At 42.7% G+C, this 17030-nt stretch overlaps 1 protein-coding gene across 1 annotated transcript; it reads left to right on the top strand.

The window, feature by feature from the left end:
• The first annotated feature begins 2533 nt into the window (after positions 1–2533).
• On the top strand, positions 2534–15939 carry RAB43 (RAB43, member RAS oncogene family). Its single transcript, XM_082768088.1, has 3 exons — positions 2534–2808; positions 12878–13061; positions 13985–15939. The coding sequence occupies exons 1-3, from the start codon at positions 2578–2580 to the stop codon at positions 14236–14238; spliced, it is 669 nt and encodes a 222-aa protein (XP_082624214.1). The 5' UTR covers positions 2534–2577; the 3' UTR covers positions 14239–15939.
• The last annotated feature ends 1091 nt before the right edge of the window (positions 15940–17030 follow it).

The raw sequence follows: 17030 nt of genomic DNA, 5'->3' as shown, positions 1-17030 counted from the left end.
GTAACAAAATATGTATGATTTAATATGAACAATAAAAATGTATAAATCAAAAGTATGGGGCCATGTCAGGCAATGGTGAGTATGGGAACAGGAGTTTTTGGCTTTAAAAAAGCAACAAGTAGTTTTTATTTCATAACCTATATTTATTATGTCTATTATTATAAAATTAAATATGTCACTATTTAGCAGATAGTGCTTATACCAGAAAGTACAATATTTCATTGCTTCTCATGTCTTCAAGAAACCAATCCATCCGTGCTGACTCAGCTATACAATTGGCAGGCTATAAAGCTGCCAAGAAAGAGAGATGTTCAAACATTCTTTTAACCAAAGCCTGACCAACCAAAGTTGGTACCTCCTAAGGAGTGTTAACACATAAGCAATGTCCTGACATTATAAATGCAAGAAGGAAAGGTTGAACTCCATTGAAAAGTTTATCTTGGAACAAAGTATAAACAACATACCAACCAAAGCTATAATTCTAGTTATCTTGGTTTTCATGAACGATTTTGGCAATTGTTATATATCCCTACTGGAAGGTATTAAGAATGAATGCTTGCTACTTTCTAGAATTACAGGAGTCTGTAAACTCAGTAAGTCATTGCATAGTTACACAATGCTCCTTGAACCCTTCCCTGCTGCTCCTTCAAACTGCGCTGCAGAAGACTGGGTCAGATTTTAGGACTCATCCCTGTTCCCTCTACCCCTACACACTGTTTGATATAAGGTCACCATACAGATTCATTTAGAAGGTCAGAAAATAGTTTGTTTTGTACCTTCAGATCTCAAGCAGCTGCTTTGAAATATTATACAGTCTCACCAACCGAATTCCACTATCAGAAGTGGAAATTGCAAGCAAGCTTACACCTACAGCAAAGGTTTTGCAGACCAACTTCTTTATTAGACCTGAAAAATCAAACTTCTTGTTGAACTGAATTAGCTGAGGGATTAGCTGTGATCAGTACAGGGGTCCTTTTGCCATGTTCTGATGCTGTTTTCTGTCATTGCTCTTGTCTGATGGATGACTCAAGTACAGGCAGATAAAGAGAAATGGACTCACACCCATGTTGGTTTTCCTTAGCTTTCCATGAAACAGGTGTTGATCCCCAGCGGAGTCTGGGAACTAGCCAAAGACCAGCATTTCAACATTCAAACCATCCCATGCAGTTTTCACAACTTGAAGGAATGAAAGATCCCTCACACGTGTAGCAACAGAAAACACAAGTCAGCACATTACATTTGGGGAATTCCTTGTTTTAATTGCTTTAAAAGCTAATGAAGATACGAAGCAACAATGACCATTAATGCAAAGAAGATGTAATGATTTACAGCAAGGATAGCAGAATACCTGGTTGTGTAACTATCTTCATGGAAGTAGTACCTTTATCTTTCCACTAAAATGAGATCATGCAGTTAATTCTAAGTATTAGGACTAACATCTCTAGAACTGTTTTCTCCTAAATAATCTAAGTTCTCTGATGTGCTTGGCTCAGAAACTGAAAACTTTGAAAGTGCTTATTAGCATGACAGCATATGCTCAGCGATCTTGTTTCCTCTTTAACACTTTCTGTCCTGGTTCATCATTCCTTCTAGAATTCAGCAGCCGGCATAATTCACAGTTTCAGACTACCAGAAAGCCATTTTCCCAGCCCAAGTACTCATGAGTCTGCTCTTGCTGGAAGGTTACCATGGATCACCAAAAATATAGAGAGAGACATGAATAGGAAACATAACAAACCCACCCCAAAATCCACTGATTCATCATAATTCAAAAACAAGCTGGCCTGGTTGGCCTGTGCTGGCTCAGTCACAAAGCCAGTCCTCCTCCTGCACAGCTACCTATGGGAAAATATAACTCTCGCTCCCAGAAATGCTATTATTCAATTGTTCCATTTCACAGTTTTGTTGTTTCATACTGAGGATGGAAATTAGCAAATCACTTTTACAAAGAGCACACTGGCAAGACGTGCTGTGTCAAAGTATTTATTAGTAAAGCCGATTTTTATTAGCATCTTGACTCAGCACGTAATCTGCAAGAGTATCTATTAAAGGGCAGCTCGTTCTGCAGATTACGTAGGCAGAGGTTAAAGCACAATCCCGGGCAGCTGATGCATTTCTGCCAGCACACACCCCATGCTGCGGTGCAATGTGTTAGCACACGCACGCTGCCAGATGCAGGACACGTAGCACCATGCCGGCAACGCCGCACAGCACCTCGCCAGGCTGAAAAAACATAGCCCTGAGCCTTGGGCTGCGACTCTGGAAACAAACCACACCCTGCCTCAGACCTAAAAATGAGCAGCCCAGCGACAAGAGCGAGCTGCACCTCCTGGGTGGCCGCACCGTGCCCCTGCACCTGCTCATTGCGGCGTGGCGGCGGGGGAACGCCCCGCGGGCATTGTGCCGCCACCAGCGAGGCCCGGCCCGCGGGGCTGCCGGGGGAGGGCCCGCGGGGGGCGGGCGGAGGCGGGCGGGAGGCGGGCCCCGGGCCCGGGTCCCGGCTCGGCGCGGCGGGGGGCGGCGGCGCAGAGCGCGGCGGGGCGGGCGGCGGGCGGCAGGGCCGGGGGCGGCGGCGCCATGCCCGGGCCGGCGGCGCCCGCGGGGCCCGGTGGCGGCGGCGGCGGCGGGGCCGACCCGGAGGAGGGCTACGACTTCCTCTTCAAGCTGGTGCTGATCGGGGACGCCAGCGTGGGCAAGACCTGCCTGGTGCAGCGCTTCAAAACCGGGGCCTTCGCCGAGCGCCAGGGCAGCACCATCGGCGTGGACTTCACCATGAAGAGCCTGGAGATCCAGGGCAAGCGGGTGAAGGTGAGCGGCGGCCCCGGCGCCCCCCACGGCTCCCCCCGGCCGCGCAGCCCCCGGGGGCCGGCGAGCAGCCGGGCCCGGCGCAGCCCAGCACGGCCCGGCCCGGCCCCGCTCCTCCCCGGCTGTTTCCCGGCAGGGGCAGAGCCCTGAGGCTCCTCCCGGCCCGCCGGGTCCCGGCACGGAGCCGCTGCTGCCGGGGCTCGGTGCGGGGCCGGAGCCCGGCCGTGTGCCCGGCGGCTCGGAGGGGCCGGGGAGCGCTTGGCAGCGGAGCCACCCCGACAGCTCGCCTTAAGGAGCTGTTTGCGGGGGGTCTTACAAAGTGCAGCTTCTGCGGCTCTCAGAGCTGAGCAAATCGACCCCAAATCTGGCTTCTGCTTTTCTCAGGCTGGAGGAAATTGTTAGGGTTAGAAAAAGGATTTCATATATCTGGATACATATGGATGTACATACAGTGATTTTTATCCCCAGGCTCAGTGGCACAAATTCCATGCAGTGGGCATGGCCTCTGAGCACAGAGGCACCATCGGGCAGTGTGAAGGCAAGGCTGGAGCAGCCGGCAGCTTGTAGGGGGCTGCTGGCAGAGAGCCCTTCGCCAGGCCCCTCCACGGTGAAGCCGTGCAGCTATCTTTACTTACTCCCACTGGGACTAAAAATAATTCAATTCAGTCCCTGCCCAGGAAAGATCATAAAACTGAAACGCTTTTGGAGGAAAGGTGATAACAAAACACGATAATTGCAGCTAAATTTTGGACTGCATTTATCAAAGTAGGGGCCGAAGTCCTCTGTTGTCTTTTCCTTATAAATTAACTTAGGTGAGCAGAATATTAAGCAGAGAAAGTTGCAGAAAATGGAAGAAATAAAGGCTCACCTCTCAGGAGAGGAAGAGGATTACAAGTTCCACACCTAGAAAGGTGTTTGCTTTCTTTGTAGTATCTTACCTTTTCCTTTTGTGTACGGGGTTAGCTGAGGTTAGCCGTTGGAAAGGAATCTCAGCTTGTGCTATTACTTTCTCTTCTGTGCTCTCCAGCAAGAGAGCAGTTAGAGGTGGGCTTTCTCCTTTAAGATTGAAACCTGGCGCAATTTAAATGCCAGGCACACACAAAGTGACAAATGTGTCTGATCCTGCTGCCAGGGGGCTCAGCTAGGCGCCTCAGGACGAGGGCAGGACTAGCCCAGGGCAGAATCTCCCAGGTGTGCTTTCTCATATCCTCAATACTGAGGCTTGAGTGTAATGAAACCTGTGGATTATTTCCCAGTATTTTACAAATGGCAAACAAGAAGATGCAAGCCTCGTGAGCCTTCCTTTTGTTTTAGATTATCCTGTACTTCCATGTAAAAAATGAGGGATGCCCAGATTGAAGAGTGCTTTAAACATTAGTTGAAACAAGTTAATCTAATACTGCTGCTGCTGATATACCTTGTAGTTATTTTCGTTAGCTGCTGAGTCAGGACCACAGCTAGAATATAAAAACATTCGCTTGGAGGGTGTTTTTTTGTTTGTTTGGTCTCTTAAGGTGTGCATTGTGTGTGAAGCTTATATTCCAGTCAGGCTTTTCCATTTGGACTGAGATTTTGGGCAGTGCATTAATCTCAGCAGGTTTGTTCAGCACGTTATAGGGAATAGAAAATCAGGAGGCATTTTATTACACTTTTGTGGGCTCCCTCACAAAGTAGGCAGATCTGTACGATCAGGTGTGTATAGCTGACACATTGTCCAGGTTTGATTTTGGTGTAGCTTATACTGATTCTAGGAAAAGCACTGCAGCTATCTGAACAGATCATACCCTAACCAGTTAGTAAACAAGCCTGTACATGTGCTCTGGAAGCGCTGTTTCTCGCTGTGTCAGTCACGTGAGGCATACTTGCTTAGAAGTGTTTCAGATGAATTGTTAACTGGGCTTCCTCAAATCATGATGCATTCAGGATGTGTCTCAAATAAAGTTTGTTTTACCGTCAAGATCCTTACAAACACATGCCAGGCAATTTCCCAGCACTGCTCCAGATTCACTATGGATTTATGCTAGTCAAGACAAGATTCTTCATAAGGAATGAGAAAGCTTGTTTTGTGCTTAGCAAATGGTGCAAGAATGAGAAAAATCCAGTTTTTGTAACTGGATCATCTTTAAAAGTTCTTTCAGACCAACAGAGTGTACAAAAAAGTCCCAAGGAGCATTTGAACACTACTTGCTCCACATCCCCAGTGGCCTACGCTTCATTTTTAGACAGGGTAAGGATAGCATTACAACATAACTGAGTAAGTATGAATCAGATGCTTATTTTGAGATTCATACAAACTTTTTAAAGTTAATTGTGTTACTGTCTCTATGTAAAACTGTCAATGTTTTCATTACAGTTATATGTTTCTGCAACATTTGGAGCACAAGGATTTTAAGTCTCACTTAATTTTGATGCATTTTTGTTGGAGAGGGGAAAAGAAGCATCTTGGGGGAGTAAAGGTGAAGATTCTGCAAATAACTTGTGGTTTTCTGTTTTTATTTTTAACTCAAGTAAATCTTTCCTTGCATCTTAAAGCTGTAGTCTTCCACATGTCTCAAATGACATCTCATACACAACTGCTGCAGCAGCTACTGAAAGCTGACTAAGCGTCATACGCAAAGGGAGGTTACTGCTGGAGAAAGGAGCTATTCATGGACAGTCCTCATAACAGAAGCTTTCTCTAGAGTAATAAAACATAAAGCACTGGCAGTGCAAGCATGCCCAATATGTGCTAACGCAGATTTGCAGAGATTTACCACTAACAGAGGGGAAGAACAAGTAAACTCTGTGCCATCCAATCTGTTTCTCTTCTTGTTCTTTCTTTCAGATTTCCAACTGCAATTTGAGATTCTGACCGGTAGGATTGCACAAGCCACTGGTCAGGGACAGGCTTCTCTGAGCCATGGGCTCTTGGAGGCAATGGGGCTAAGAGGGAGCCACGCAGGGATGTGGCAGATCTGGCAGGCTGGGTTTTAATGGAACTTGAATCTCATAGCTACTGGTGATGACCACCTTGATTTTGTCACAAAGGCAGATTCTGACCAGCACGTATCCAGAATTGTTCCCCTTCAGCTCTATGAAATATCTGCAGTTTTTCATCATTAACAAGAAATGCTCTCGTATATGCTGTTTATCAGGTTGCAGTTGTGGTGTTACACTCTTATCTCCTGTGTAGCAGACTTAGTCCTACAGGACAGAGACTGCAGTTCCCAAAAGTCGTGGTTGTTGACTTAATGCATAGCGAGTAAAGTCCTATTGATAAAATAATTCCATGTTCTTTGAGCAATAGAAAGAATCTGGCAAACAGAACAAAACAGTTTCCTAACTGTTCTCTCACTGTAGGAAAAGATATTTATAAAACCATGTAACTAAGATTTTACATAATTAAAAGCAAGGACATTCCTGAGTCCAAGTCTGTGACTTGTAGCAAGTAATAATAACAAAATTCCTTTTCTTTTCATGAGCATCCTTGTGAACTGATAAATTTATAGGGTATCTCTAATGTCTACTTTATGATGCTATTTTGTATTGTTTTACACACAGTGACTTTTTGTTTATGTTACTGTTTTTCTTTCTCTTACCATATCTTTAAGAAAGTGGCAGGGGAGAACCTTTGAAAACAAACACATTCCTTTTATAACAATTATTTCTTTTCGTACCACTGCACTTCTTAATTTACAAGCTTTCTGAGCCCGTATAATATTAAGGTTCTGGGCTTTTATTCAGGCTTCATGGCTGTAAATATATTATTTTCAGAATGTAATGTGTCTTTCATTACCTGGCCAAATCGCAAGTAATATAAAATTATGATTTGGTAGCTGTCATGATTCTGGACTGATTGGAAGGTCAACTCCAAACAAACCCCAAATTTATCATGAATCATATCAGATAAGGTAAAAGGGAGAAAAATGAAAAATACATGTATTTGGGGGAAAAGACCAAAAAAAAAAAAGACAGGAATAAAAGGAAAACAAAAGGAAGAAAAAGAAAACAAAGTTATGTTTATCAACATTGCTAAGCAAACACAAATAATGCAATTGGTTATTACATGGAAGCAGTGATCTTTGATATCTAGAGGAAAGTGTAGCTCTCTTGTCAACTACTTTGACGCTCAGAACAAGAGAGCAAACAAGAATGCTGAATTCTCAGCAAACAGGGATTCCTTATTCTCAGAGAATTTTGTAGAGGAAACAATCAAACGGATCAGTTTATCTGAACTGTTCTGTCTATGAACGTTACTTACACTGCTTTCCAGAGCTTGGCTTTATTGCTTTTGGCAAAGGTTGTATAGATTAAGTTGTAAGATCTTTTCAGTAAGGCTTTTTAGGAGTGAGTGTTGTGGTTTGCCAGTGTGCCGAAATGTATATTATTGTTTGCCGTTTGAGATGGCAGGATGGTCAGTTGGTTTGGAATTACTTAGCAGAGTCTTTGCGTCCACCATTTCAATTCAGGGGAGTTCTATCAAAGCTGCTCTAGTTTGAAGAATCCATAGTACAAGAGTGACATTTTTATCTTTATAATGGAAGTGATCAGCTACAGAATATACTTAGTGATTATTAATACTGCTTCACCAACAAAGGTAGACCTGAACTTCCGTGCTTCTCTAGAAGAATCAGGAAAATACTTAATAAATTATGTAGGAAGTGAGGGAGGGGGAGAAATTATTTCAAGTAGCTCGAGGCCACTTGTTAAGCATTAACCTTCGATAAGCTATGTTTATCAATGCAAGATGAGTGAGTCTGCATGAAAACATTTGATAATACTCATTTTCCATGCTCTTTGGTCAGTTTGTCACTCACCATTTTCAACACTGTCAATTTCTGTGGTTGAAACTCTTTCTTTGAGCCTGATCAGACAACCAAGACTGACCTGCCAGAGAACCATCTTACATCTCACCACCTTCTGGTTTAAGGGCATGTATGATTTGCTGGAGTTTGTAGCTACATGTGGCTTCCCTGTCCTCCCTCCTCACATACTGTGAATGTGTGTGCTTGTTAGTTAAGGCAACACACTTGTGAAGAGTCATCAGACAACCAGGTTGGTGAAGTAATTGCACAGATCTCATAAATGGCTGTCTATGTTCAGTTCCACAGCACCATGCAGACTTGGTTCAGATTTATGAGACCTGTGCACACTGATGGATGAAATAAACAGTTCAGATACTGTAAAATCTGAAAACTATTGGTGTATGCACACAAAATCCAAAGTGCCTACAAAATATTTGGCTTCTTTTACCATTCATGGCCATCCAACAAGCATGGACACATACAAATATATGGAATGCTTACATATATTTTTTGCCTAGCGTTTTCTTAGCAGCTGTACAGGGATCCTATGCATGTGCTCTCAGATCATGAGAGCTGACAGTGCCTCTTTGAAGCACGCCTCTTTAAACTTGCTTTCTCAAACATGATAGCCTGCAATTACTTACTTTCATGCAGATATATACATATTTTTAAATATAAAGTCATAGAATCACAGAGTATTTCAGGTTGAAAGGACTTCAGGTCTCCATCCAACCTCCTACTTGAACCAGTCAGCTGGGAGAACAGACCAGGTTGCTTAGGGCGTTATCCAGTCTGGCCTTGAAAACCTCCAGGGATGGAGACTGCAAAACCTCTGGACAACGTGCTCCACGGTCCTCGTGGTGAAAAATCTGTTCCTCACATCAAGTTGAAATATTTCCTGGTTCAATTTTTGTCTGCTGTGTCTCATCCTCCCACCATGTGCCACTGTGAAGAGCCTTGCTCAGGCTTCTTGATGGCCTCCCCATCGGTACTGGGCAGCAGCTAATAGGTGATCTCAGTCCCATTCGCATGCCAAATAAGCCTGGTTCCCTCAACCTCTTCTCACAGAGTATGTAGTCCTGTTATCTATCTTGACAGCCTTCCACTCAACTTGCTCTAGTTCTTTATGTGTTTCCTGTGCTGGGGACCCAAAACTGGACACCATATTTTAGTTGAGATGTGCTGAGTAAAGGGGAATAATCACCTTTCTTGATCTACTGGCTTTGCTGCTGTCCATACAGCTCAGGATGCTGCCAGCCTCCTTTGCTGCCTGGGCACGCTGCTGGCGCCAGCTCAGCTTGCTGTCTGCAAAGACCCCCAGGGCCTTTTCAGCACAGCTGCTCCCCAGACAGTCAGTCCCCAGCTCACATCACTGCAAGGAATGAATGACATATATTCTGTGCAAGCTCCTTTCCAACAAGAAAAGAAGAAAAAACAAGTACAAAAAACGTTCAAGACTTTGTCTAATGTACTTACGGAAAGCTTTGATTCCACAGTGATTGTACGATCCTGAAAAATCGTACAGGAGTTAATAGCAGGTTTAGCACTTTGCTATTCAGTACCAGCCAGTGCTAAGAGCTCTGGTGTCCAAAAATTTCAAAGCTAAAAGCAGACCAAAATAACCAGCTTCTGTAGTAAAGTGGGCATTCAGTAGTGAAACAACTAGCACAAGAAAGGTAGCTTCTTGTCTTAGTTCACTCAGGGTATTCTGTGCTGGCCTTCTGAACAACGGGTGCTTATCTGTCCTCTGTCCTGTCTTTGTTGGTTACTGGAGATGGTCTCCCTAAAAGCCTCCTACCACTCTCTCATTTCATAGGTATGTTCTCTCAGGGTCCTCAGTTGAATTTAACACAATTCTCCAGCAATCCAACTTCTTGTTGTCTTTCTTACACCAGAGCTGCTGCCAAGGTGATTACAAAACCGGGAATTGCTTAAAAACAGTTAAAGTTGCTAAGTGACATGTGGCGTTTCATCACATTATTTACAAAGCTCAAGCACTTAATTGCAGAGATAAATACTTAAGAACCTCATATCACATATGCAGTATATGACACATTTATATCTATTTTTGCAACCTGTGGCTAGTACAGTTTATTTGGCATTGTTTTGGTATTTACATCTAACTTTACTAAGGAACTTTTAAATGAGAAATACCGAGCCTATATTTTTTTCAAAGAATTTGCAATTGCTGTATCTTGTCAAGAGTTACATGCTTGTAAATAGTTTAGTGGAGAGAGAAGGTTATTGGATTGGTTCACACCCAGCAGCAACAAGTCAAACTGAACAGGTGTATTTGGGATTGGTCCAAGATGGTTTTGCCATTGCTGTAAAGGGTATTTGCCCCAGGAAGGTGCAACCTGCATGCTGTCAGTACCGAATGGCTGTGTAATTAGTGCTAACTCTTCAAACAAAAGAAAAATCCGTATTTGTCAGTTAAATCTGTGAATGAAGGTGTACAGTGAATCAAATTAACAGTTCCTAGTTTCCGTGCAGAGAGAGGACAAGGACATGCAGCTGGGATGGCAAGTTTCTGATGACAGTGTGGCCTTAGTTTTGCTTAAGCAAGTCATTAAACCATGTTCTTATTTGACTGACTTTGCCTGAAAAAGTGATCACTCACCTGGCTCCTGCCAGCAGAAGTGATGGGCGCAGTGGCAAACAGGTGTGTCATTTGGTATCTATGTTTGCAAAGTATCTGCTTGTGGGTTATGTCACACAACAACGTCTAACACATGCTGTTGTCTCAGCATTGAAAGCAAAACCACAACAAACTGAAGATCTTGTAAAAAGCTAAATGATTCTGAGTCCGTACATTTAAAGAGAAGGGACAATTAGGGAGCATGAACTTTAAACTACCAAGGGAAAGAGCCGACCTGGAGGATGTTGCCTGGAAGGAAGACCTGCTGCCTGTGCTCCTCAGAAGGTGAAGCCTGTCTGTGGTCTGTGCTGTTCCCAGCAGGATGCTCAGGGCTTCAGCAACTTTGTACTTTGAGTCCTGTGAACGCACAGACATAAAAACTTGAGTAAAAAATGTCTGGGAGTGCTGTAAGAACTTCCTGGTGTCACTGCGAGGTTGCTCTATCACTGCTGACAGCCTGTGGAGATTTGGGAGGACCAGAGAAATACAGATACTATACTTATCTTCAGAAAGAGCGAGAAATGCTAGGAACTACAAGCTGGTCAGATTCATTTTGGTCTCTGGGAAAATGATGGAGCAAGTCCTCCTGGAAAAATTAAGATTTTATCTCACTTTGAGCAGGCAGTTGGCTTTGTCACCTACCAAAATCTGTCCCAACTTCAGTGATTCTGTGATTTTATGGAAAGTACATTCATACAGATTTTCAAAATCCAGAGTAAAGCATAAGGCCCAAGACTAGCTTGCTCAGCCACTCTACAGGTAAAACACTTTTTTTTTTTTTTATTATTCCATGAGAAAAGTGTAAGCTAAAATATTTTTTAAATTTAAAAATTATATAAATCTATATGCACAGTAACTCAGACCTGTCTCAGGAGTTGAGTAATCACCATTAGCTTTATTTTGCACTTGACCTAACCAAATGCTGAGATTTAAAACTGCATAAAGGACACGAAGGTCTAGTGGGAGGCTTGAGTGCAGAGAGCATCAAAAGCCTGCTATTAACTTCCTGGTCTCAGTAATTGTTGTCTGTTCTAGATAATTAACTGTTCCATTAATAAGCACTGTTTTGTTGTTTCCCGTTTTCTGAGTCCATTACAGTCCCTTCTCCTTTGCTGAGAAAACTGTTAAGAAGTACTTTTTTCATTGGACTGATTTGTTTTAAGCTGTACATACATTATTTGGGATCTAAATGCTAGTTAGCACAGGAAAGCAATCTGATCTCTACAGCCTTTTTCAAAGTGAAAGTTTCTGCTCAAACATGCAGCAGAGTCAGATCATGGAAACAAAATACTAATGTGCAGAAGAAATAAATGGAAATGGTTCTGTATTATTTGGTATAAAACATCACTGAAGTTAGGTTGTAGTCAGATCTTTATAGGGAAGAGATTCAGAGAGAGGGAAACAAATAAGTAGCACATCCACAATATGGAAAGATTAAAACACCAAAGAATGTGTGCTTATGTCCTATCTCATTTAAGAGGAGATGCAGAATATACTGAATTGTACACACAAATGGTCTCTCATTTATCATTTGGGAAAAGAAGGGAAAAAAAGCAAAGTGAAATAGAAGGACAGAAAATGTAAAATTATAAATAAAAGTCTTTGGCTTCATTATTACTATATATTGAAGCCAAGAGCTGTGAAGGATTCAGAACGGATTAGTGATTTGTATGGAGAATGAGAACATCTGCAGGTACTTTAGATTAGAAGCTCCTGCGACAGAAACCATCGTGTTCCAGGACATCAGACAACCTGCAAAACAACAGGATTTGAAAAGAAATTTTCCCTACTAACAGGATATTGTGTTTGTCCACTCTCAGTTATTTGGCTTCTTCCTCTGGAACATCTGGTCCTGGGAACTCAAAACCTGATACTAAACTCAGAGCTGTTACGCGCCTAGATTCAGGCAGAAGTACATGAGCTGGGCATTTCTTCTTCCTTCCCAGGTGCAGCCTGTTCTTGCACCTAAAAGCTCTCAGGAGACTTAAGAGTCTAAATGTTTGACTGACTGTTGGAACCTAGAGATGTTGGCATTTCTTTTATACATTCTTTTATGCCTTCTTTTACAGATTTTATGTATTCTATATATACAGTTTTATTTGTCTCTCATTTCCTTATCGAACAACCTTGGTGCTCTCACGTGATACAACCGCCGCCTACTTCAGTTGTTACTGCCTCTGTAGCAGACCTGGCAAGACTCCCTCAGTACCTCAGCCAGCATGCCAGTGAAAGGCCACCTGTAGTTTCAGTAACACACCAGAAGATGAACTGGAGTGTTTTGGCTCTGGTCTTGTTTTCATAACTCTGCTAGAGAAAGTGACAGGGGTAGGGCTGGGCACAGCAAAGTGCTAACTTCATAATCTGCCACAGAAGGATGCATCAGAGCTTGTCTCCAGCTCGCCAAAACATCTCAATGCAAATAGAAATTTAAGCAGCCAAAAGCAAAAAAAGAGTTCTCCAGTGTACCTTTCTGTCCTTAAATCATGATCAAAGGACTAGAAAAACGTAATGCCACAATGTATTACCTATAAGGGGGATAAGGTTATTCTAACAAGGTTATTAAATCAAGTCCTAGCTTTTGATTCAAGAAAACATAATATATACTGAACCTTTACTGCCAGTATCTCATTGCATGCTTTGTTTTATTTAGTTGCAGATCTGGGACACAGCTGGCCAGGAGAGGTTCCGCACTATCACGCAGAGTTACTACCGCAGCGCCAACGGAGCAATCCTAGCCTATGATATCAGCAAGAGAGGCTCTTTCTTGTCCATTCCTCGCTGGATCGAGGATGTGAGAAAGTATGCTGGCTCCAACATAGTACAGTTACTGATTGGTAAGTTCAAGTCTCGGAATGAAAATATGACTAGCAGCACTACAGGGCACTGTGTGGTGTGCGTAGTTGCAGTACTCATTCAGGTGGTTAAAAGTTTTGGCTTTGTTTGCAGTTAAGATGTATGTAATAGAGCTGATTGAAAATTTTCCAAGTGTTTTATTTTTCAATCAGGAAATGCTGATGCATGAGACAAATGTTTTTAAGATGCCTATCTGCCTGAATGAAGTTCTGTTAAGGATGAGGCAGCTTTGTGTCAGAAGCCAGCTTGGAAGCCATGCTTTGCGCTCACTTAGTGGAGGACTGGGTACCCAGGATTTCCAGGTTTTGAGGCAGAGCTGCTATGGAGCTGTTCTGGTGATCAGAATCGTACGGTTTTAGGGGCAGGAAGCTCCATGGTATCGAGCAGACCTGTTTTAGGGGACTGGGACACCCACAGACTTCATGGACTGGGGATTTTGGAAGGACTTCAGGGCAGCCAGAATTCATCAGTTCTCTTGGAAATTCTGCCTCCCAGCCCCAGTGTTTCTGAGTGGGACGCCGTTCTCAGGGCTCGCAGACCTGCTAGTGCACCTTCAGTGTTCTAGACTTCCCTGGGAGCCAGAAGACTGCTGTTGTTTTCACATTGTCTTCCTTGTCTTTCCTCACAGAATGGTTTTAGCATTGATATTTCCTCCTTTACAGTCTACAGCTGTTGCTCTCCAGTTGCTCTCTGACTTCTTCTGTTCTCCGTATGAATCACACCGAAATACATGACCTAGTCCAACCTCCTACTCAAGGCAAGGCTGACGTCAGGTTGGTCAGGGCCTTTTCAGTTGGATTTTGAGAATCTCCAAGAATGGAAGTTTCTGGAAAATCTGAGAACCTCGTGCCCTGGAACAAATAGTCGTTATAAATTTCTCTGTTTGTTTTTATTTTTCTTCCAGGAAATAAGTCTGACCTAAGTGACCTTCGAGAGGTTCAGCTGGAAGAAGCTCAGAATCTGGCTGAACGCTACGATAATATCATCTGTGCCATAGAGACCTCTGCAAAAGACTCCAGCAACGTGGAGGAGGCTTTTGTGAAGATGGCCACAGAGCTCATGATGAGGCATGGAGGCCCTATGTTCAGTGAGAAGAATACTGATAGCATCAAGCTTGACAGCAAGGACGTTGTAGAAGGATGGGGGTGTGCTTGCTGATATGAGCTAGGTGAAATCCCTAACTGTACTGGAATTTAGATGGTGCTTCACCCTAATGCTGAGTAGCACAGTAGCCATATTTTCCTCCTTCTGTGAAACCAGCAATTTTGTAGAAGTTAGTTAGACACAATCCTGTTTGCTTTGGTGTCTTTTTTTAAAAGGGGACTTTTGAGAGGTAGTCCTAAAAGTCAAGCCCTCTGAAAAACTTACTCGACATTTGTCCCTACCATTTTCTTTTCTGTGACCTTCATGCCAGTTACAAAAGTGGAGGAAAAAACTTTGAACCAGAGATGTGGGGTAGGGAAACAGATGGCTGGAAAAGAGACTGCCACATACCCAAATTCTGAAGCAATTGTCATGGGATTGTTGGCAAAGACGAATAGGCACGCTTGACAGCGTCTCTTTAAATGCTCAGCACTCCACCAATGACCAGAAGGCCTAGAAGCGACAGGGAGTGTCTGATCAAGGTATTTCTATTGTCAAAATACCCAGCATTTTGATTACAGGACCAAATAGTCACCTGTCCAAGGGCATATGGATTGCTAGCTAGTACTGGAACAGGCCCAGGTGGGACAGCCTTCTCTCAGGTTTTGTTTTCATTTTCTTAAGTTATCATTTTAATAGATAGCAAAATCACCCTGAGCGGTATCACCACTTGCTGTCAAGCAGGGTTGGACCAGTTTAGTTATTTTAAATACAGTCTTGAGGAGAGGGTAGGTGTATTGCATTTGTTACTGTTTGCACAGGGATAGCTCCCTTTTCTAAGTGGGTATCATTGATTTTTTTGCCCTCAAGTCTATCAGTTTCATCTGAAATTACAGACCTGTGCCACTGGAAACAGCAACTGAAGAAACCTTGAACTGTCTGGTGGCTGTGATGTCTTGCCATGTGCCTAATGGCCGTATACAGGGTTAATTCTGGTCGTACATTTGGTATTATGTTACCCAAGTGTTCACTGCTTAAGCGGCATAAGTAGGATTTGGTTGGTTGGTTGGATTTTAACCGTCTTTTTAAATGCAACATGGGTGTGTATTTGGAAAGAAGACTTCAGAATAGCAGAAAACTGCACACCCTGCAACTTCTTGGTTGTAAGAGTCTAGCATCTGGAGTGATTACCTCCCACCTTTGTACTCATCTGCATCTCTCCCTGTCACAAGTTACTAATTGCTTTTTATTTCTTGAAAACTCAGCAGGGATTTTCTTTAACTGTTGATCAGAAGTCTACATTGTTAAGTAAAATAGATCTCATAATCCAACTACATACAGTTGCCTTTCAGATTCAGCTCTGTACTGCATGTTGTAGATACAGTCCAAGTACTGGTGGCAGCAGCCCTTCCTGGATTTACACTCTCAAGCACCTTACAAACTTGGATTTGCAAAGGGAGCAGAAGCAGGTTTATTTTTAATTCTTCTGTTAAAGCAAAGGTGTTCAGAGGTGCAAGTGATTTCTGCAATCCTCATTCTTTGAAGGAGCTCATTTACAGAAAGCACTCACTTCAACTGAAGTCACTTGTCCCTTTTGAAAATCTTGATCAAAAAGGACCAGGTGGATTGGTTTGCTGCTAGGGCTACACCTGTTTTTAGCCATTCAACATATCCAGTGTCATGAAAATCTGGAAGATTTAAGAAAGGGCTAATGGATCCTAATTTCAATACTATTCATTTTCATACAGAAAATATTAAATCATTCTTTGGACTTTCTGTTTGTGTTTTTTGTTTGTTTTGTTTTTAACTATGAAGTAGATTATTGAAGAGTTGCATATGTTTTGTGGCCTGTTTGCTCCTAATCTAAGGGAATAGTTTTCAAGTTTTATAGTTGTAAGAGTGAAAGGGCTTTACATTTTTCAATTAGCTTTTAATAATTCTAACATTTTATGTGGAAGGGCAGGTTAAGCTGCAGTATTCAGTAGTATTTTTGGATAGTTTTTCAGGACATTCCCAGCTCTCCTGCATCCAAAGATTACAGGCAGTAAGTGCTCAGCAGTAGTTAAAAACTGAAAATGAGAATTGTCCAAACTCTAGATTTGATATCACAAATCCTGTACTCCACTCCCAGGAGAACCTGTGAAGACAGTCCAAGCCAAAATTCAGTCCTGATTACTGTTTTTCTTCCTGCTTAGGTGGGCCTTAAGCTACAGAATACTAGCAAACATTTGACATATTATAGTTTACACCTGCAGGTCACAGGCCTGCAGTTCTGCACGCATGAAGGTGGACCCTCAGATAAGCTCAGCCTCCCAGTATTTGCAGGAGTAGTGCCAAATTATTGAAGCCATGCTGATAAAATTCGATGTGCATTTAAGAACAGTATGGCTACTACTCAGATTGAAATCAGGAGTTTACACAGTAACTCATCTTAAAGCTGGAGCAAGATGTAAAAGGAACAGATCTTACTTCCAGTGAAGTCAGTGAATGATTGTGTTTTTACAGTAGATGGAGAAATGAGGAAGCACTGATCCATTCCCTTAATTTTGGGTTTCATTTAGTACATTAGCAGAATTATACCAAGCACTAGACTTTTCCTTATGATTTGCCCCTATTTCAAAATAAGATAGTGCTGAAGGTTGAGATTCTGCCTGCAGGTTCCTCTGTTTCAGTCAGAACACATGAAGTACAGAGTCAGTGATTTGTTCGCTGCCTTTTCAAATGATGGCACCCAGCAGTTGAGGTTAGTTTTCATTTTGCTGCAAAAAGACTTAGACTATGGATGGCTTCAGCTCAGCATTGTTTACTGACTCCTGAGTCTTCCACATTATAACAAGTGTAATGCAAGTTGCCGTGTTGTACCTAAC

Source organism: Aythya marila (genome assembly GCF_965140915.1).
Source record: "Aythya marila genome assembly, chromosome: 10".
Taxonomy (NCBI): Eukaryota; Metazoa; Chordata; class Aves; order Anseriformes; family Anatidae; genus Aythya; species Aythya marila.
Note: the sequence above shows the minus strand (reverse complement) of the source record. Positions and strands in the feature narration are given on the sequence as shown.